The 22,898-nt window shown below is 39.9% G+C and overlaps 1 protein-coding gene and 1 pseudogene across 1 annotated transcript in view; both read left to right on the top strand.

Annotated features, from left to right (window-relative positions):
• Positions 1–1,506, top strand: part of LOC124973157 (mothers against decapentaplegic homolog 1-like) — a 63,243-nt gene extending 61,737 nt beyond the window's left edge. Inside the window, exon 6 of the mRNA XM_047537271.1 lies at positions 1,480–1,506. Within this exon, the coding sequence (XP_047393227.1) occupies positions 1,480–1,506 (27 nt within the window). The remainder of the gene's footprint in view (positions 1–1,479) is intronic.
• Positions 1,507–19,066: 17,560 nt separating this feature from the next.
• LOC124973118 (mortality factor 4-like protein 1) lies at positions 19,067–19,847 on the top strand (annotated as a pseudogene).
• The last annotated feature ends 3,051 nt before the right edge of the window (positions 19,848–22,898 follow it).

Raw genomic sequence — 22,898 nt, 5'->3', positions numbered from 1 at the left:
CAATCTTGCACCATTTTTAAGTTGACCATTTTAGGATGGTAATATAAAGCATATATTTTGTAAATTGTTTTCACCTTAAACTCATATCTGAAAAATCCAGATCCATTCAGTTGAGTGTGTTTTTATAAAGCTTCTGCTTTGCCAATGACTGTGCTGGATACTGTCTCTGCCCTCTCAGAACCTACCATCTGATGGAGACAAAGCAACACAATACATTTAGTGTATCTTGATGTAGGTTCAAGTTCATGTGTCTATGTACACATAGCAGATAGAGTTCACATTTTATCACTGCTCCCAAAAGTCCTCAGACTCATCTGTACTTCATGAAACTACAGAAGTAGGCAGGTAGCAGAGGTGAACCCAGTCTTCTCTGGTACACCTAAGGAAACAGGGGTCTATCAGAACTTCAAGCCCTATTGTCCACAAATGCCAACATGTTTTTGAGCTCTAAAGTGACAGTATTGCTTTTCTATTTATCTTCTATGGACTTTAGGGCCTGATTCAGTGATTTTGAAGCTGTCTGGAAATCTGCCTTCTTATACAAATGAATAATTTTGTTTAGTGGCTAGGTATCAGTCAAAACTTTGGGGATACTTACATGCATTCCTGCCTGTTTGCTTAGAGATTGAAAGATCAAGAAGTCTGTGTCAATAGGTGGACCTTAAGTGGCTGAACAGGGAAGAAATGATGTCAGTGTCTGAGAAAAACTTTTCCTTATTTTATTGATAATAAAATGAGAATTTAATAATAGCTTTTATCACTGGGTGCAGTGTTGAACGCCTATAACCCTAGCAACTCAGGAAGTTGAGGCAGGAAGATTGAGAGTTCAAAGCCAGCCTCAGCAAAAGTGAGGTGCTAAGCAACTCAGTGAGACACTTTCTCTAATTAAAATACATAATAAGCCTGGGGATGTGGCTTCATGGTTGGGTGCCCTGAGTTCAATCCCCAGTACCCCCCACCCACCAAAAAAGCTATTACCTTACTATCAGAATGGAATGGGAAATAAAAATGAAAGTTAAAAAGTATCTTTATTAAGACAATTTTATAATGTCTTTTAATTATTTTCTGTCTTCTACTTTTGGTGGTGGTATGTTCTTTTTCTAGGCTTTTATAATGTCTTTTAAAACTTTCATTCCCCAAGAGTAGTGATTCTTTTTTTTTTTTTTTTAGTATTTTTTTGTGTGTGTGGGGGCTGGTAATTGAACTCAGTGCCTTGTGCAAGGTAGGCAAGCACTCTAACAACTGAGTTACATCTCCAGCCCCAAGACTAGTAATTCTTAATCTGGAGTTCATAGATGGAATTCGGTTGACCAGCACCATCTTCTGCAGTTAACCTGCCAGATGGTGTGTGTGCATATGCATTATTCTTGTGGGAACAGTCTGTTACTTCAGTCAGTCCCTGATTAGGTGAACTCCTTTTAGTTCATAAGTTGAACACTGAGTTAATGAAGCTAAATGACCCTGCTGCATTTTTTTCAGGGCTTGGGAGCACAATACCAGCACTAGGATGTCACTAGCACACCCTGCTGGATTGAGATACATTTGCTTGGTCCCCTATGGTGGCTGGATCAAGTTCTCACCCAGATGGGTTCACCTCATAATCCTATTTCATCAGTGTCGTAAGTGGCCCAAGGCTTCTACCTCTGAAAACCACTGAACCTTGCATATCCTTGAAGAATGGATGATTCAGACCTGATGGAGAGCTGACAAAGGAGCCTTGATAATGCTTGACCTCTGTGACCAACTGTTGGACTCAAAAATTCAAAAACCCTCGATGACATGCTGTTGATATCAAGAATCTGTCCAGTTTACATTGTAACATTCTCTTGTAAAATAACTAAAATACAGACTTTTAGCAGGATTCTGTGTATAAAGATGAGATGGCCAAGCCAGGGATAGATTATCTCTCAGAAAAGAGGGGTCCTAAGAGTTTGTTTTGTGTTTGGCACTTTAGGGTCATCATTTGGCAGAAATTCATCGTTAATGGTTGGTCTTTCTGAAGTGTGTTTTTATCAGGGTTAGAGCCCATGTCGAATCTTCTTTCATGGGTTTTCATAATTTTAAAACTATTTGTTTAGTTATGGTTTTTGTTTGTTTTTATGTAAAGATAAATCTTTATGATATACATAGTAATCTTTCTAAAATTGTATGCTGACCATACTACTGTCAGAATGATGTTAGGTATATGCTGTTTGCTAAGTATATTTGTACAGAATATTTGATAGTGAAGAGTTGATTATACTAGTGAATTCAGGAGTATTTGAGGTAGGGAGGAAAGGGAAAATGACAATGGCAAATGTAGAATATACTGTAAAATTCAGTTTGTTGCCTTAAAAAAACTGATGTCTGAGTTTGGCTGTTTCAAATTTTTTAGAGATTTTATGTTTTTTTTTTCTTTATAATTCCATCATCTCCCCAAAAAACATAATGCAGCTGGTTAATTCATATAACTCTGAGAGGAAATGAGCAATTCCTGACATTCTGAAACTGACAGCCTATGTATTACAATACCAGTTATGTCAAGTGTTTGAATTTAACAGGCAGTTTTATGGAGTTCACACTACAGAAATAGGCTTTCATTTTCAAACTAATTGTCAAATGTAGTAACTGTTAAATATTTGGAGGATTTTAAAGAACATCCCTGTTTAAATCCATTTCAAACTTTTTAAATTTTTTTGTACTATGGTTTTATTTTCTTTTGTTATATTTTTATTCACTTATGCTTTTGTACATTGAGTACATTTATTCCAAAACTAGCGGGCCTTCTCTTATAGAAATTTAAATATACTTGCCATTATTGCTTAGTTTGAGTAAAAATTGGTGAATTCCATTCATTATATATTAGATTTTAGGGTAAGATTTGCTATTCTTTTGAAAGGTTTTTCTTTCCTCAGATATTCTCTGCCAATTAAAACAAATCAACTAAATTTCTAATAAAGAGGAATCATGTAAAGAGCAAAGATCCTTGAAGTCAGAAAAGACAAGATAGGTAGAACACAAAAAATTGAGAGAAAACTAGCAGAATCTAAAGGTACACATCTCAATGTGCAGAAATCCAGAAGGTACAGTTATTGGTTGGTGCCATTTGATCAATAGAAGGAACCATTTCCAACCTCAGATGAAGCTAAGGGTGATGAGGATGTTATGGAGGGTAGGGTGGGAAAAGGTGCTGAGAACTCAGAGCAAGAAGAGGAAAGTACCACTTTTGTAGTTCTCGTGTGTTTGAGGTGATTCCAACCCCATCCCAGAGGAAAAAGGGAATTATTTTGTCCATGAGGGACACAGATTTGAGACTCTTACATTCTTTCTTGGCCAGGTAGATGCCACTCTTTCTTCTTCAAATTTTCTTTCTTTCCTTGAGGTGTAACAGATCTAAAATTGTAAGGTTCTTTCTCTTTCCATTTTAAATCCAGCTTAAAGAAAAAAATACACCCTCCCCATCCCTGAAAATGCAACATCCCACACTGTGACAAAACAAAAGTTTGTACTTACTGTTGCCTCCCAAATCCTAACAGTACAGTGGGAGGAAGCTCTGGCTTGAAGACCTGGGTTTCAACAAGCTCATGCCCATCTTTGCCTAGCCACATCTGTGGAGTTTTTTCTTACTCGTTAAGCAGAGATAATGTAGTCATGTCCTTATCACAAAATTGAGGTGAGGATCATTCAGATAAAAATATGTATAAAAGTATGTTAGAAATATAACTGCCAGGCAGGCATAGTGGTTACACACCTGTAATCTTGGGAGACTGAGGCAGGAGGATCAAAAGTTCAAGGACAGCTTGGGCAACTTAGAGAGATCCTGTCAGAAAATAAAATTAAGTTAAAAGGGTTGGGGATGTAACTCAGTGACAGAGCACCACTGGGTTCAATCCCCTGACACCAAAAGAAATAATAATAATAATTTGAGGACCCTACAACTACAGCCTCAATCTGTTCTTTCATAGAATTTGACCTCCAACAAGTTTCTCAATCTTTCTTAACTTCTTTCCTCAGGTGTGAAAAGGAGGCAAAAAGCCTATGTTATGGAGACTGCATTCATCAATGCAAAGCAATTTGAATTCCTCAGCAAATGAGTGTACAGCTCATTAAATCTGGCTGGGGTGGCTTGGATTGTGGCTCCATGTTAGAGCACTTTCCTAGCATGTGTGAGGCACTGGGTTCAATTCTCAGCACCACATAAATGAACAAAAAAAGGCCTATCAAGATCTAAAGAAATATTTAAAAATAAAAATATCTGGCTGGAAAGAACACAAAGGAGCTTGTTTCAACAGGCATTTGATGAAGGCCACTTTAAAGTATTTGATGAACACAGTGGGAAATCTTGCCCCCCAGGAGCTTATGAAAGGAAGTAAACAAGGTATTCCTGAGTGCCTGCTGGGCTGCAGGCAGGAGCAAAGTGTTGCCCAGCAATGTCTCTCATGCTCACAGGAACACATGAGATAATACTCTGACCTCCACTCCTATTAATCAACTTTGTATTACTGAAACAAATATTGAGATGATCAGCTTATAAAGAGGAAATGTGCCTTTTGGCTCACAGTTTTGGAGGTTGCAGTCTAGGATCAGGCAGACCCTCTGCTTTGGGGCCCCCAATGAGAGGAAGGGCATGCATAATGCAAGAACATATATGTGTGGTGCAGGAAAACCACTCAATATATGGCCAGGCAGCAAAGAAGAAAGGGAAGTGATAGATGTCCCACTGTCCCCTTCCAGTGCACACCACCACCAGTGACATACAGTCAGAGGTCCCACCTCTAAGATCCCACATCCATGAAAGCACAACCTGGGACCACAATTTTCATCACAATAGAACTTCAGGGGGACAGTTATGGTTCAAACTGTAACCATGCCTATTTTTTTTTAATAAAACCAACTCAGAAGGTGAATAACTTGTCCAAACTTATTGTGTGGGAATTAGAATATCAGTAGGATTTGACTTTTAAAGCCAGGGTTAATTTTATATCCTACTTTTCTTAATGTGCAGCCATAGAAAATCACAAAATAAGACAGAATAAAAATAAAAGAAGAAATAGTCCTTACTTGGGTGAGTGGAGATCAGTAAAGTTTTACAGAAAAAGAGTCATTATGGCTGAGCTTTGAAGGATGAGAAGCATTTTGATAATGGGAGAAATTTCTGGGCAGGAGTTGGATCTGAGTAAAAGTGTTTGCTTTTGCTCAGACAGTATTTTGTTTGCTATTGTCTGTTACATCTTAGTAGCTGCACTCCAATTTCTAAAAACAGGTCTCCAATCTGAAATTTATCATACCATGAAATGTGATTTCCCCTCTTTGGGTGATCAAAGCAGGAACTGACTCTTTTGGAAATTGGGATTGAAAATGAAAGTGAAAATTTTGTCTCTGCATGACTGAAAATATAATAAAATGTGGGAAGTGTCTTCTGCCACCTCTTTTTATGCCTGGACAGAAGAAAGAAGAGACAGGAGTCTTAGGGCAACCAGGTCCCCAGGTCTAGGATTTAAAAAGCATTCCCACATGTCTGTTTTCACTATGCATACACACCAGAATCTTTGTTGATAATTTCCTGTTGCTTAATGTAGTTTGATTTAGGTTTTTGATATCTGTAAGCAAATGAGTTTTAAGTAATAAAGTATGGAAACGTTTGACTTTTTTTCAAAATAGGTTCTTTTAAATAGATCATTTTCTTTTAGCTAAAACAATTCTTGTTCCCTACAAAATTGTTAAAGTTTCAGATTAACAAAAAGGAAACACTAAATGTTGCCTGTCTATCCAATATATAAATTTATTTATCCTTGAACTGAGCTATTATGATGACCTGGCACAAGGTTACTGTGTTGGGGGAAATGCAGGGTACAAGTTCCTATGATCTCATTAGCACAGAGATGGTGATTGCTCCCTTCATTAAATACTGATCCTGTGAGCCTCCATGGTAAAAGGAGACAAAATGGAATAATTCCTCCATCCTGCAGTCAGGCAGCCTGAATTCTGATGGAAAACAGGCAAGAGAATGTTGTCACAGTGCCATGATAATGAGGGTGCACAACCCAGTCAAGAAGAGCAACTGGTCACAGAGCTCACTGGGTATCATGCAGGCCAAGGACTTGTGGGAGAAATGTCTACCAGGCAGAAAATGCAAAGATCCAACCAGGAGACCTGGGTCCAGTTGAGTAATGAGTGTAGGAGGAGCATAGGGCAGTGGGGAAGGAGCCAGGTCATTGGGGATATTAGGTTTTTTACACTAAGGAATGGAATTTTTTAATTTTTCCCTATGATTTTAGCTCCTAGATGGTTGAGACTAAACCAGCCAGGGCCCAGGAGAGAATCTGTTGTGAAGTCATCACAGAAGAAGCAGGAAGGATCTGACAGAGTAAGGAAGAGTCAAAGCAGAAGCCAAGGGAATAGTTTCAAATGGAAGATTTTATCAGCAGCATGACTAGCACAGGACAGAGAAGAATGAGAATGTAGAAAAGGTTTCTACTTAGTAACTGGGAATATTTTAAGGATCTCTAAAATTTTTGAGGGATTTTCCTAAGACAAATGGCAAGGGTTTGAAACTCTGGACTGGAAGAAATGGAAGTAGAGTGATTTGATGTAGAAGTTTATTGGTGAGAAGAAGATGGAGGATACTCCATGGTGACTTGCAGAAATGTGTGAAGAAGGAAAGTTGCATTAGAATCAGGAGTTTTGAAAAACCTTGTAGCCCACTGGTAACAAGTCAAAGCACAGCCCAGTATCTGTGAATGCAGCTGAGATTGGGTGATGGGCCTTGAAGTGGATTCAATCCCCAGAGTTACATAGGTTGGAACTGGAGATCAGACAAGAGGAAAATGTGGTCAAGTCCCTAAGGTTGAGGATGGACAAGTTATTCCTAGGGAAACTGTCAGACAAATGCCGATCATTGCAATGGTTACCCATTGTCCAGGCTAAGAGTCAAAGTAGGGTCTCCAAGGAAGAAGGGATGAGAGCAAAGGGCACATTCACTGTGAGCAGCCACAGCCGTTCACTGCAATTTTCCCTCAGAGACATCTGGGAATGCAAGAACCTTGAAGATAATTGACTGTATGCCGAACCTTCACAAGGGGTGCAGATATGTAGCAGAGTTGTGAAAGTCACTGAAGGAGAGAAAACTCAAGGAATCAAGAAGAGAGCTGGGAGGGTAAAGTGTTGATGTTCATCTCTGCACCACTAGATGGCGCCAGGCACTAGGTGCAGAATGAATGGATGATATATTTTAGTCTGATGGACCCTGAAGCCATTAAGGTTAATAGAGAAGAGACTGTGAAGATTTTGGAAGAATTGAGGTAAGGGAGAGATAGCAGCACAGTAGTGAAGAGACAAAAATTAAACCACCCAAGAATCCAGAAGAACTTGGGTCTGAAAAGGAAGATGAATGGGAAAGAAAACCAGGAAGAGTCATTAACAGCCATCAATTCACCCTGGGTTTGGACAGAGAGCAATGGGAAATTCCTTCATTGATCTTCTATCATCTGTGTCTTTTAAAAATTTTCAATACCCCAGGATTTGGAAGAATTTATGAAGAATTTCTCTTTCAATTAAGTGAGGCTGTAATACTGTTAAATGAAGAAAATCAAGAGAAAGGAAACAGGTACAGGGAAAGAAAATGAGTTGGATGAAGCATCCTGATGAAGAATTTACAGGGTGGGGCTGGGGCTGGGGCTCAGTGGTGGAGCACTTGCCTGGCATGTGTAAGGCACAGGGCTCAATTCTAAGCACCACACAAAAACAAATAAATAATTAAAGTTATTGTGTCCATCTATGATTAAAAAAAGAAATAAAAAGTATTCCATGCTGTTCAGGCTGGGGCAAAGAATGTAGCTCAGTGGTAAAACACTCATGTGAGGCCCTGGGATGTGGCTCAGCAGTGGAGTACCACTGAGTTCAATGCCCAGTTCACTGAGCAAGAAGGATGAATGGGAGACAGTAAGAGCTTCCAGGAAAATAGCAGGAGAGACAGATGATGAGAGCAGACAAGAGTTCTTTGGCTCAATAGCTCCGGGGTGCAAGGACAGACCCCTGATCCTCCAAAGCTCACTCGGTTTCTAGCAGTTATTGAGAGAACCATAAATTTCTGAAAAGCATAGCCAGTTCCAGGTACCATGGACTTGGAATATTTGGTGTTTCTTGGGTGGTATAATACCAGTACAGTCCCTTAGAAACATAGATATTTCCTAAAATATTGTTTTATTTATTTCCTGCATTTTCTTCTACTAGCAGGACTTAGTAAACAAGTAATTTGCCAAGTGCCTTGCAAATGTACCACATTGGGGGTCACATGACCACACCCTGTCACCCAGCACAGAAGAGGGGCTGCCAACCACAAGGGCAATGAGCTCCTTTGTTGCATTTCCACCTCTTTTTCTTCTGGGACAACTGGGATTGTATGAACTGTAGGCAATTTTCTATAAAGATTATTTTTATTGAGTCTGATAAATGTGTATCATGTACAGTTTTGTAATGCTTGAGTCGCTTTGAAGGCTGCAGTTGCCAAAAGGCAACCTGTGGCCTACAGTTTCCAAGCCCTGGAACTGAAGAATATCTTTGGAGATCTGAAAGCTCAGAGTCAGCAACAGAATATAAAGGGCCATAATCCATTCTGCCTAAGTGTTGTATGATAATTAAAAGACAGGGGCCTGTTACATTTAAAAGTTTGGGAGTAATGTTTTTAAGGAATACTTTGTGAAAAGCTGAAAATCAGTAAAAAAAAAATCAGAAAGAAAGAAAGAAAGAAAGAAAGAAAGAAAGAAAGAAAGAAAGAAAAAAAAAAAGAAAGAAATGGAGAGATAAAAATAGAGGGGGAAAGGAAAAAAAAGAAAGGAAAAGCAAAAGAAAAAACCTTGCTGGTTGTGGTGGTGCATGCCTATGATTCCAAGTGGCTCAGGAAGCTGAGGCAGGAGGATCTCAAGTTCAAAGCCATCCTCAGCAGAGGTGAGGAGCTAAGCAACTCAGTTAGGCCCTGTCTCTAAATAAAATACCAAAAAGGATTGGGGATGTGGCTCAGCAGTGGAGTACCACTGAGTTCAATGGCCAGTACAAAAAGAAAAAAAAAAAAAAACTTGATCCAAAAGATAAAGTGCCATCACTCTTTTCATTGCCATAGACTAAGTTTCAAAAATGGAAAAGAAAGGGAATCAAAAAGATAAAAAATGAATGTTACATTGGATCTTCTTGTCATTCTAGAGCTAGCCATGATGAGGACATTTCATCTTTCCCTTGGTCTTGGGTCAGATAGAGACTGAAGAATATGTGCCTACACCTGGCTTCCACCCCAGCCCACAGATTTATAATTATGTTGCAGATGTGATGATTCAGAGAAGGCACTTCAATTATACACACTAGCTTTTTAGTGCCAGAACTACCCCTTTCTAGCTGCACCATCTCAGGTAAATGAATTAATGCCTGTGCTTCAGCCTCATCTGTAAAATTGAAAAATAATAGTCACCCTCTCATAGGTCATTGTGCACCTGGACTGGTGTGAGGTACAGTGAATACCTGGTCCTGAGCCACATGGTGTGTGCTCAATATTGGTTTGGCTGCAGTTGTGACAATGACCTAGAGGCCTAGTGAGCACTCAGTACATGGAGGCGCTGGGTTCTCCGTATCTGTGGGACATGGTAGAGGATTTGGAATACAGCCCCCTCAACACCTCTAATAGAATTTTCTAAATTGCAACAGTAGTGAAAAGTGTTATTGTGAAGGGAGGGAGGGAACAGGCAGTGCTTTGTTAAGTAAGTATACTTTCAGGGTGCTAATAAATACTGATTTTCATTTACACTACCTCCTACAGCACCCCTAACTTATAGACCAGCAGTTTGTTAGAACATCTCTTGTCTTTGTTGTTTCTAATATTAAAATCATTTCTTGTTTCAGGGTGGACCTCAGTGGTGTGGCAATTTCCTGGCGTGTGCCAGGCCCCGAGTTCCACCTCTGGCTTCACACACACAAAAATAAAGACAAAGAAAACCCTAAAGTCATTTCTTCATTCCTGTTTTGGTCCTGGGTTATTCTACCTTGAATACCACACCTGGTCTCACACCCACAACTCCTAGGATTCAAGCTGCTCTTCAGCTCTGTACCCACTTTCCATATCATCTGCTGAAGGACATGCAGGTAATCCTGTCAACTCACTGGGAATTTGCAGCTGGGATATCCTTCACCATCCCACATCCTTTCCTTTTGGTGTCATTCCTCTTCCAACATTCCTGTTTATTCCTTTGTAGGCAAGGGTTTATTTGTGAGGTGTCCTTTTATCTAAACTGGTCAGGATGTAGAAGTCTATGCTACTTCTGGAAGTGCATGCTTGGCAATTGGGTGGACTGGAGCCACTTTGCCTTGGGTCTCTGCCTAAATACACAGAACATTCCACCCTCCATAGTCACTGTGTTTAAAGAACTGATTGATATCAAATAAAATCAATTAACTCACTTCCCTAGCAATTTTCCTACCCCACTCCCTCACTTGCCTAAATATATTTAGAAACTTAAATTAGCAGAGGTCCTTCTCAGAGGAAGGAAAGAAGATAAGCCAATTTAATATTTGTAATGTGTGTGATTCTACTTAAGCATAAGGTAATAAATGTAACACCACTAAGATATTTCTTTGAAGACTATCCTCATATGACAGTAAAACATTGTATGTTTGCATTAGCAAGACTCTAATACTGATGAGTTGTGACATGGATCTAGCTTTAGAAAGGGGGAAGGGTTCCACATTTATTCTTGATGTCAGCTTCTATCACTTGAGACACTCAATTTAGGGAAAGAGAAACAGCTTTGAGTATAAGGGATCTGTGTTCAAATCCTTCCTTCCTGGGCAAATTCTGGAAAGTTCTCCTGAAACTTTAAGTCCTTACAAATATATTTATATTTGAAAATTTGCTGTAAACCCCTTCAAATTTAAAAATATTAGAAGATATAGAGTATAAAAATATCCTTCAAGAAGCCTGTTTTTTTTAATTTAAAAAATGAAGTCTATCAAACTACCTTAGAAAACATGAAAATGATTTCTAAACAAAAATCTAAGTGCCTATGCTGTAGTTGGCCAATAAAAATAGATTAATGAAATGATCTGTCATTTTTATTAAGAACATGAGCCCAAAAACTTCCTTATGTAGTCTGCCCTTAATCCAAATATTAATTACTACATTTGCATTGCAAGATTATTATATCTGTATAACATAATATATTTAATTTAAAAATATAATTATATTTTTGGTATTTTTGTTTGCTGTTTTTATAAGTATTCTTTCCATAACTCCACAAAAAAACTCTTCTAATTTAGACTGATCACCTACATTAAAATATTTCTGATGTTTTCAGGAATAATTGTTGGTGTGTCACAGAATATTTATAGATTCTTCCCACTTCAGCACTACTCCAAACAGATGTCTGCAGACTCAACTGATGTTCCTTCATGTTTCACAAGATATTGCTATAATGCTTTGTGAACCAGTGTTTCATCATGTATTATGTATATATACATATATATATGTTTTATCTATAATAATGTCAATGGAATAATAAGCACTGTACAAAATGCAAAGATGTACATAACTAGCAATAAACATTTGGATTGGAGTTTCAAGATGGCTGACTAGAGGGCGAATGCATTTCGTGTTGCACCAGGAATCAGGATTCAAAAGAGGAGATAGTGAGAGACTTGGGATCAACTCAAAGCCACTGGGTGAGTCTCTCCCATTAGGGAGGCATCCCGGATGGGGCGGTAGCCCCAGAACACAGGGAACTTTGTGAAGTAGAGTTGCTCGGTGAGATGCCCCTCCCTCCACTGAAGTGGTAAACACGGACAACTGGGATCATCATAGAGGAGGCGGCTCAGCACAGCGCTTGGACTCAGAGCAACCACTGGGGCTTTGGGCGACTGCCTGAGGAGGAGCAGCATGGCGAGCTGTTTAGACTCAGAATGACCGCTTCTGAACACCGGGGGGGGGGTGCCCGGAGGAAGAGGAGAAGCGTGGAGGGTCGCTTGGTCTAGGAGTGACTGCATCAGAGCCACAGGCAGTTGCCAGAGGAGGAGGTGAGTGGTGAGTTGTTTGGACTCAGAACAACTGCTTCTGAACACCTAGGGGGCTGCCCGGAGGAAGAGGAGGAACATGGCGGGTTGCTTGGTCTAGGAGTGACTGCATCAGAGCCACAGGTGGTTGCCAGAGGAGGAGCTGCGTGGCGAGCTGTTTGGACTCAGAACGACCGCTTCTGAACACCAGGGTGTTGCCCGGAGGAAGAGGAGAAGCACAATGGGTCGCTTGGTCTAGAAGTGACTGCATCAGAGCCACAGGCGGTTGCCAGAGGAGGAGGCCAGTGGTGAGTTGTTTGGACTCAAAGTGACCACTCCTGAACACCGATGGCCTGCCTGGAGGAGGAGCGCAGTGGGTCCCTTGGTCTCCGAGCGACCACTCCTGAACATCCGGGGGGCTACCCCAAGGAGGAGGAGGAACAGGGTGGGTCACTTGGACTTGGAGTGACTGCCTAGGGCTATGGGCAGTTGGCGGGAGGAGGAGACTCGAAGTGAGTTGCTTGGACTCCTAGTGACTGCATCAGAAACCGGGCGGCTGTCCAGAGGAGGAGTGTGTGGTGGGTCTCTGGGTCTCGAAACTATTGTACGGGGCTCCAGGTGGCAGCTCAGAGGAGGGGCCGCATAACCAGGCGATTAGGTGCAGAGTAGGGTCCCAGGACCGGCTTCTTGGTGGAAGAACCACACAGAGACACGCCTAGGGGTGGAACGAAGTTCCAGGACTGCAGGCAGATTCTCTGAGGAGAGGCAGCCTAAGGAGACTCGTCTGGGAAGGGTGAGGCTCCCAGGCCCAGGAGGTAGGCCTGGGCCCCTGCGAACATTGCCGAGGAAGACAGCCCAGCCCAGGTGGTAGTTGTAGATTGAGGGGAACCTCTAGGAGGGGAACTGACCAGCGAGATCTCCCCACTGGATGAGTCTTCCCCGCTGGGTGAGGTTTTTCCACAAGGTTGGTAAAACCAGAGACGCAGGAACAAACAGGCCATGCCTTAGGCTGCAGCCTAGTTCCCCTTTGAATGACCATTGGTCAACAATTGGAGGCACCTCTGCCAACTATCAGGGAATATACCCCACCTGAGGGTCACCAAGCCTAGAGAGGCAGCTTCCTTGTGGAGCACCGCATTATCAACTTCCTCCAAGACTGCAGGCTACTGAAGGATAAGAGGGGATATACCAGCAATCTTCAGGGACATTATAAGTAAGTAGAGGAAATCTGCAATATCATAATGACCCACTGATTCCTGAACAATATGAGAAAACAAGGGAAGAAAATGCCCCAAACAAATCTAGTTGTTACATCAATAAAATCCAATGACAGCATGGCAGAAGAAATGACAGAAAGGGATATCAGAATGTACATAAGTAAAATGATCAGGGAAGCAAACAATGAGATGAAAGAGTAAATGCAGGCATTGAATGATGAGATGAAAGAGCAAATGCAGGAATTTAATGATAGCATGAATCAACAGTTAAAAGAGCAAATACAGGAAGCAAAAGATCATTTCAATAAAGATAGATATTGAAAAAAAAAACACAGAAATCCTTGAAATGAAGGAAACAATAAACCAAATTAAGAACTCCATAGAAAGCACAATCAATAGGATAGAACACCTGGAAGACAGAACCTCAGATATTGAAGACAAAATATTTAACCTTGAATACAAAGTTGAACAAAGAGAGAAGATGGTAAGAAATCATGAACAAAATCACCAAGAACTATGGGATATCATGAAAAGGTCAAATTTGAGAATTATTGGGATTGAGGAAGGCTTGGAGAAACAAACCAAAGGAATGAACAATCTATTCAATGAAAAAATATCAGAAAATTTCTCAAATCTGAAGAATGAAATGGAAAATCAAGTTCAAGAGGCTTATAGGACTCCAAATACACAAAATTACAACAGACCCACACCAAGGCACATTATAATGAAAATACCTAACACACAAAATAAAGACAGAATTTTAAAGGCTGTGAGAGAAAAGAACCAAATTACATTCAGGAGGAAACCAATACAGATATCAGCAGATTTTTCAATCCAGACCCTAAAACCTAGAAGGGCCTCGAACAACATTTTTCAAGCTCTGAAAGAAAATGGATGCCAACAAAGAATCCTATACCCAGCAAAACTTACTTTCAAATTTGATGATGAAATAAAATCATCCCATGATAAACAAAAGCTAAAAGAATTTACAAAAAGAAAGCCAGCATTACAGAACATTCTCAGAAAAATATTCCATGAGGAAGAGATAAAAAACAAAGAAGCAAACCAGCAAAGGGAGGAATTATCCTAAAAGTACTGTCAAACAAAGGAAAACCAAGGTATGTCAAAAATAAATAAAATTTAAAACATGAACCAAATGACTGGGAATACAAATCATATCTCAATAATAACCCTGAATGTTAATGACCTGAATTCATCAATCAAAAGACTTAGACTGGCAAATTGGAATAAAAAGAAAGATCCAACACTCTGTTGCCTGCAAGAGACTCACCTCATAGAAAGAGATACCCATAGTCTAAAGGTGAAAGGATGGTGAAAAACATACCATGCACATGAACTCAGCAAAAAAGCTGGAGTATCCATCCTCATTTCACATAATGTGGACTTCAAGCCAAAGTTAGTCAGAAGGGATAAAGAAGGACATTTCATACTGCTTAAGGGAAGCATAAATCAGCAAGTTATAACAATCATAAACATCTATGCCCCAAACAGTGGCTCATCCATGTATGTCAAACAAATCCTTCTCAATTTTAGAAACCAAATAGACCATAACACAATAATACTAGGTGATTTTAACATGCCTCTCTCACCACTGGACATATCTTCCAAACAAATTTGAACAAACAAACCATAGATCTCAATAACACAATCAATAATTTAGACTTAACAGACATTTATAGAATATACCATCCAACCAAGAGCGAATACACTTTCTTCTCAGCAGCACATGGATCCTTCTCTAAAATAGACCATATATTATGCCACAAAGCTAATGTTAGCAAATACAAGAACATAGAGACACTACCTTGTATTCTATCAGATCATAATGGGTTGAAGTTAGAAATAAATGAAAGAGTAAAAAAACAAACTATTCCAACACCTGGAGATTAAACAATATGCTATTATATGATGAATGGATAACAGAAGATATTAGGAATAAATAAAAAAATTCTTAGAGGTAAATGAGAACAAAGAAACATCATATCAAAATCTCTCGGACACTATGAAAGCAGTACTTAGAGGAAAATTTAATTCATGGAGTGCATTTAATTAAAGAAATAAAGGTCAACAAATAAACGACCTAACACTACAGCTCAAAGCCCTAGAAAAAAAACAACAGACCAATGCCAAAAGTAGTAGAAGACAGGAAATAGTTAAACTCAGAGCTGAAATCAATGTAATTGAAACAAAAGAAACAATACAAAAAATTGACAAAATAAATAGTTGGTTCTTCAAAAAAATAAACAAAATTGATAAACCTTTAGCCACACTAACAAAGAGAAGATGAGAGAAACCCAAATCACTAGAATTCGGAATGAACAAGGAAATATCACAACAGACACGACTGAAATACAAAACATAATTAGAAGCTATTTTGAAAATCTATAATCCAACCAAATAGAAAATTTTGAAGACATCAACAGTTTTCTAGACACATATGAATTGCCTAAACTGAACAAGGAGGACATACACAATTTAAATAGACCAATTTTAAGTAATGAAATAGAAGAAGTCATCAAAAGCCTAGTTAGAAATAAAAGTCCAGGACCAGATGGGTTTTCAGCGGAGTTCTACAAAACCATTAAAGAAGAGCTCATTCCAATACTTCTCAAAGTATTCCATAAAATAGAAGAGGAGGGAACCCTCCCAAACTCATTCTATGAAGCTAATATCACCCTGATACCTAAACTAAACAGAGACACATCGAGGAAAGAAAATTTCAGACCAATATCCTCAATGAACATCGATGCAAAAATTCTCAACAAAATTTTAGCAAATCGTATACAAAAACATATTAAAAAGATAGCGCACCATGATCAAGTGGGTTTCATCCCAGGGATGCGAGGTTGGTTCAACATCAGGAAATCAATAAATGTAATTCACCATATCAATAGACTTAAAGTCAAGAATCACATGATTATTTCGATAGATGCAGAAAAAGCATTTGATAAAATACAGCACCCCTTCATGGTCAAAACACTAGAAAAAATAGGGATAGTGGGAACATTCCTTAACATTGTAAAGGCCATCTATGCTAAGCCCAGGTCTAATATCATTCTAAATGGTGAAAAACTGAAAACATTCCCCCTTAAAACTGGAACATGGCAGGGGCCCTCTTTCACCACTTCATTTCAATATCGTCCTTGAAACTCTAGCCAGAGCAATTAGACAGACCAAAGAAATTAAAGGGATACGAATAGGAAAAGAAGAACTCAAACTATCTCTATTTGCTGATGATATGATTATATACTTAGAGGAACAAGGAAATTCCATGAGAAAACTTTTAGATCTCTAAAGTGAATTTAGTAAAATAGTGGGATATAACATCAGTGTACATAAATCTAAGGCATTTTTATACATAAGTGTTGAATCTTCAGAACAAGAAATTAGGAAAATTACCCCATTCACAATAGCATTGAAAAAAATAAAATACTTGGGAATCAATCTCACAAAAGAGGTGAAAGAGCTCTACAGTGAGAACTACAGAACACTAAAGAAAGAAATTAAAGAAAACCTTAGAAAATGGAAAGATCTCCCGTGTTCTTGGATTGGAAGAATATTGTCAAAATGGCCATACTACCAAAAGTGCTATACAGATTCAATGCAATTCCAATTAAAATCCCAATGATGTACCTTACAGAAATAGAGCAAGCAATTATGAAATTCATCTGGAAGAATAAAAAACCCAGAATAGCTAAAGGAATCCTCATTAGAAAGAGTGAAGCAGGGGGTATCGCAATACCAGATCTTCAACTCTACTACAAGCAATAGTAACAAAAACAGCATGGTATTGGTACCAAAATAGAAAGGTGGATCAATGGTACAGAATAGAGGACATGGACACAAACCCAAATAAATACAATTTTCTCATACTAGACAAAGGGGCCAAAAATATGCAATGTAGAAAAGATAGCCTCTTCAACAAATGGTGCTGGGAGAATTGGAAAGCCATATGCAACAGAATGAAACTAAACCCATATCTCTCACCATGCATGAAAATAAACTCAAAATGGATTAAAGACCTCAGAATCAGACCAGAGACCATGCATCTTATAGAAGAAAAAGTAGGTCCAGAGCTTCAACATGTCGGCTTAGGACCAGATTTCCTCAACAGGACTCCCATAGCACAAGAAATAAAAGAAAGAATCAATTACTGGGATAGATTCAAACTAAAAAGCTTTCTCTCAGCAAAGGAAACTATCAGCAATGCAAAGAAAGAGCCTACAGAGTGGAAGAAAATCTTTGCCAATCATACTTCAGATAGAGCACTAATCTCCAGAATCTATAAAGAACTCAAAAAACTCTACACCAAGAATGCAAACAATCCAATCTACAAATGGGCTAAGGAAATGAATAGACACTTCACAGAAGAAGATCTACAATCAACAAACATATGGAAATATGTTCAACATCTCTAGTAATAAGAGAAATGGAAACCAAAACCACCCTAAGATTCCATCTCACCCCAATTAGAATGGTGATTATCAAGAATACAAGCAACAACAGGTGTTGGCGAAGATGTGGGGAGAAAGGTACACTCATACGTTGTTGGTGGGGATGCAAATTAGTGCAGCCACTCTGGAAAGCAGTGTGGAGATTCCTTAGAAATCTTGGAATGGAACCACCATTTGACCCAGCTATCCCACTTCTTGGCCTATACCCAAAGGACTTAAAATCAGCATATTACAGAGATACAGCCACATCAATGTTCATAGCTGCTCAGTTCACAAACGCCAGATTGTGGAACCAACCTAGATGTCCTTCAATTGATGAATGGATAAAGACATTGTGGTATATATATATACAATGGAATATTACTCAGCCATAAAGAATGATAAAATTATGGCATTTGCAGGCAAATGGATGAAATTGGAGACTATCATGCTAAGTGAGATAAGCAAATGTCAAAAAAATGGACAAATGATATCGCTAATATGTGAATGATGACACATAATGGTGGGTGGGAGGGGTTAGTGTTAGGGTTAGAGTTAGTGTTAGGGAGGGGAGCAAGAATGGAGGAAGGAAGGACTGTATAGAGGGAAAAGAGGGGTGGGAGGGGTGGGGGGGAAGGGGAAAAATAAGAGAATGAATCAAATAGCATTACCCTATGTAAATTTATGATCACACAAATGGTATGCCTTTACGCCATGTACAAACAGAGAAACAACATGTATCCCATTTGTTTACAATAAAAAAAAAACATTTGGATTAGATGATCCAATTGAGATCTGTGCTGTGTGTGTGTGTGTGTGAGGTAGATTGAGTGAGTGACTTTAGTTTTCTAGCTCTTTGGAAGTCTCTTTGCGTTTAGGATCCATAGAACTGCTTGCAATGTACCTGCCACCACTCTCGACCCTACTACAATCAATTTGTACATGGCAAAAAAAAATTGTACATGGTAAACTTAAAAATGCAAGATAATTTATGTTATTTCCCAAAGAAAATCTTTCTCTGACTTTCCATGGAATCTTGGAATAAAATCCATACTCCTCCCTATGTCTCATAAAGCCCCACCTCAGGGTTAGGCCATCATGGTCCTGGGCTCCATTTGCAGGCGCCACTTAAGTGCAGATGCAATGTCCCCCTTGCTGGCGACTATGCACAGACTGCTGCTAATGTTAATCTCAGAGTAGTGAGTGAGTATTGTGCTTTCATGGGCCTCTCCTTTATGAAACAAAGTGTGTTAAAGTTGCCATAAATGACAAACAAGTGAAATACTTTATACATTACAATGGTTGCAATAAAAATTTAATAGTTTCCAGAGAGCAGAGTACTCAAGTGTGTGGACACCAATCTGCAGAAACAGCAAGAACTCCAAAAAGCCAATCAGGAGCAGTATGCAGAGGGGAAGATGAGAGGGGCTGCTCAACGAAAGAAGACATCTGGTCTGCAACAAAAAAATGTTGAAGTGAAAACAAAAAAGAACAAACAGAACATACCTGGAAATGGAGATGGTGGCAGTACCAGTGAGACACCTCAGCCTCCTCAGAGGAAAAGGACCCAGGTAGATCCTACAGTTGAAAATGAAGAAACATTTATGAATAGAGTTGAAGTTAAAGTAAAGATTTTTGAAGAACTAAAACCATGGCTTGTTGATGACTGGGACTTAATTACCAGACAAAAACAGTTTTTTTATCTTCCTGCCAAGAAGAATGTGGATTCTATTCTAGAGGATTATGCAAATTACAAGAAATCTGGAGGAAACACAGAAGTTGTGGCAGGAATAAAAGAGTACTTCAACATAATGTTGGGCACTCAACTTCTCTACAAATTTGAGAGGTCACAGTATGCTGAAATCCTTGCAGATCATCCTGATGCACCCATGTCCCAGGGGTATGGAGCACCACATCTATTGAGATTATTTGTGCAAATTGGAGCAATGTTGGCCTATACTCCTCTGGATGAGAAGAACCTTGCTTTATTACTGAATTATCTTCATGATTTCCTCAAATACCTGGCAAAAAGCTTTGCAACTTTGTTTAGTGCCAACAATTATGAAGTGGTCCCTCCTGAATATCATCAGAAAGCAGTGTGAGGAGGCACTCTTTGCTCACTTGTGTTTAGATATCTGTAAAAATATTTTTGTTCTTAGTCCCTCTCTTATACAAATGATGTACTTTGAAGATGTTAGTGTATAACAGAACTGATGTTTGTTTTCTGTTTTAATTTAACAGAGAAAATAAAAGAGTTCACTGCTCCCTTTATCTTTCTTTTTTTTTTTTAATTTCATTTCAAAGTTGCTACCAGTGTATTCCATGATGACAACAGAGAGATTGGCTGTATAGTGTTTGCCTAGTTGACAAAGCTACTTTTGAAGGCTGGAGGTTCTATTCCTTTGACACTACACACTTTTATAATATGTGTTAATGCTATTTGACAAAATGCTCTGATTCCTAGTGCCAAAGGTTCAATTCAGTGTATATAACTGAACAGACTCGTCCATTTGTGCTCCTTTTTTCTTTAAAGTAAACAGCCCATCCTTCAGAAGTCATCCATATTGTTCCTTAGGCATTACATCTTTGCTCAAATTGTTGAAGAATGGTGACTTTTTTCATGTTTTTTGTATTCGTGTCTTATGCACATTTTAACATGGTAGACACAATGCATTGTGTAGCTACAGTTTTCTGGAAAAGTCAATCATTTAGGAATTGTTTTTCAGATTTTCAATAAATTTTTTCTTTAAATTCAAAAAAAAAAAATCCCCACCTCATGGTGCTTATTCTTAGGGCAGGCTAGAATTTTATAGGGGATCTTTATTGTCATAATTATTGGAAAGGGGAAGCTGCTACTGACATTTAGCAAGTATAGAGAATGCTAGATGTCCCATGTTGTGGGATGATCTTTTATTCTGTCTATTGATCATTATCTAATCCTGGTCCTTTGCTCAATATTATATATTGAATGCAAAGTATTTAAATAGGATCTTCCAGGAGTGAAATTATTGTCTCAAAGTAGAAAAAGATGCATTTTGTCTGGGTATGGTGGTACATAGCTATAATCCTAGCAACTCACAAAGCTGAAGCAGGAAGACTCCTAGTTAGAGGCCAGTCTGAAGCAATGAGGTTGCTGACCCAGATGAGCAAGTGGGCAGTGTGAGTGGCCAGTGGAAATCAGCTGGTGTGCAAGGAAGAGTGGTGCACACTGATGAAGCAGGCACTGTGAGAATCCTGGGGCAATCTGCTTGTGTGTAGGAAAGACTGATCCAGGGGAGCATGAAAGAAGTTTTCAGGGGGTGCAGAAATTGTTGGGGTGCAGGGAAGGCTGATCACAGTGACCAAGTAGGCAATTTGTGGAACATGCAGTCACCTGCTAGGTAACAGGAAATACTGACCCAGCTTATTAGGCATGGCTTGCGGGGGGCCTGTGGACATCAGGAATGGTGCAGGGAAGCCTGACACAGCTGGGCAAGGAGGCAGTGTGAGTTGTCATTGGAAATGTGCTGGCATGCAGGGAAGAATGAACCACCTTGAGCAAGCATGAAAAATGTGCAGTTTATGGATACCTGCTGTGTGAAAAGGAAGAATAACCCAGCTGAGCTAGTAGGGAGCATTCTGCAAACACAGATACCTGTTGAGGGGAAGGAAGACATACCCAGAGTGAGCAAGCAGGCAGTGTGAGGGGTCTGAGGAAACCTGCTGGGTGCAGGGAAGAGTGACCCACAATGAGCAGGATGGCACTGTAGTAGCTTGGGGAATCCTGTAGAATGCAGGGAAATCTGAACCCCAGTGAGTCAGCTGCATGTGTGAGGGGACACAGTTTGGGGTTCAGGCAAGACTGACTCAACTGAGAAAACTTGAAGTGTAAAGGGCCTATGGAAACCCACTGGGATGTGAGTGCCACTCACCAAACACAAGTAAGTTGGTAGTGTGTGGGGTTTGCAGACATTATTGGGATACAGCAAAGACTAACCAAGGTAAGCAAGCAAGCAAGTGTTAGAAAAAATGGAAGCCAGTTGAGCTACAGAGAAGATAGACCCACAGAGAGTCAAGCAGGTAGTGTGAGGAGACTGGGGCAGCCTCTTTGCATGTAGGGAAGACTGATCTAGTTGAACAAAAAGGGAAAGGGAGGGGCATGCAAACTTGAGTTGGGGTGCTTGGAAGACTGAACACAGTGAGCAAGCTGGAACATTGGGTGGCACATGAACACCTACTGGGGTACAGGAAAGACTAACCCACAGCATACAAGCATTCATTGTTAGGGGCCCAGTGCAACCTGCTGAGGTGCAGGGAAGACTGAACCAGAGTGAGCAAGCTGGCAAAGTGGGGGGCATGCCGATCCCTGCTGTGGTGCAGGAAGACTGACCAGCAGTGAGCAAGCAGACAGAGTTAGGGGTGCACATCCATTTGCTGGAGATCAGTGAAGAAAGACTCCAATGAGCAAGGAGAAAAATTTATGGGCATGGTTTAAATGTGTGACTTTGGGAGAGAGAATGACCCAGCTGAGCAAGCGGACTGTGTGACTGACCTATGGAAAATTGCTGGTGTGATTTGAAGACTGACCCAAAGTGAACAAGCAGGCAGAGTTAGGGTATGTGGGAAGCTGCTGGAGTTCAGGAAAAACTGACCCACAGTGAGTAAGCAGGCAGTGTAACTGACTCACAGAAACCCTACTGCTTTGCACAGAAGACTGACATACATTGAGCAAGCAGTCAGTTTTGGGGGCATATGAACACCTACTGGATAGCAGTTTGTGGGGCACATGAACACCTGCTGCTGTAAAAGCAGGCATTGTGGAGGTGTGGGGACATCTGGAGTGGTGCAGGGAAGAGTAACATTTGACCAAAGAAGTAGTGTGTGTTTCCACTGGAAACCTGCTGGTGCATAGGAAAAACTGGCCAATGTGAGGAAGTAGGCAGTGTGAGGGGCCTGTAGAAACCTCCTGGGGTTTTAGGGAAGACTGACCCAGCTGAACCAGCAGGCAAATTTTGGAGTTTATTGCAACCTCCTGGGGTGAAGGGAAGACTGATGCAGCTCAACAAGCAGGAAGTGCTGGGGATACATGCTAAAGTGTAGGAAAACTTCCCCACAGTTGTTAAGCAGGCAGTCTGATGGTAATGCAAATATCTCTTGGGCATAGGGAAGACAGACCACAGTGAGCATGCAGGAAAAAATAAGTTTTGAAGGAAAACACTGCAGTGAAGCAAAGACTGACCCA

This window comes from Sciurus carolinensis (assembly GCF_902686445.1).
Source record: "Sciurus carolinensis chromosome 14 unlocalized genomic scaffold, mSciCar1.2 SUPER_6_x, whole genome shotgun sequence".
NCBI classification, from domain to species: Eukaryota; Metazoa; Chordata; class Mammalia; order Rodentia; family Sciuridae; genus Sciurus; species Sciurus carolinensis.
The sequence above is the reverse complement of the archived record's forward strand: the minus strand, read 5'-3'. Positions and strand labels throughout refer to the sequence as shown.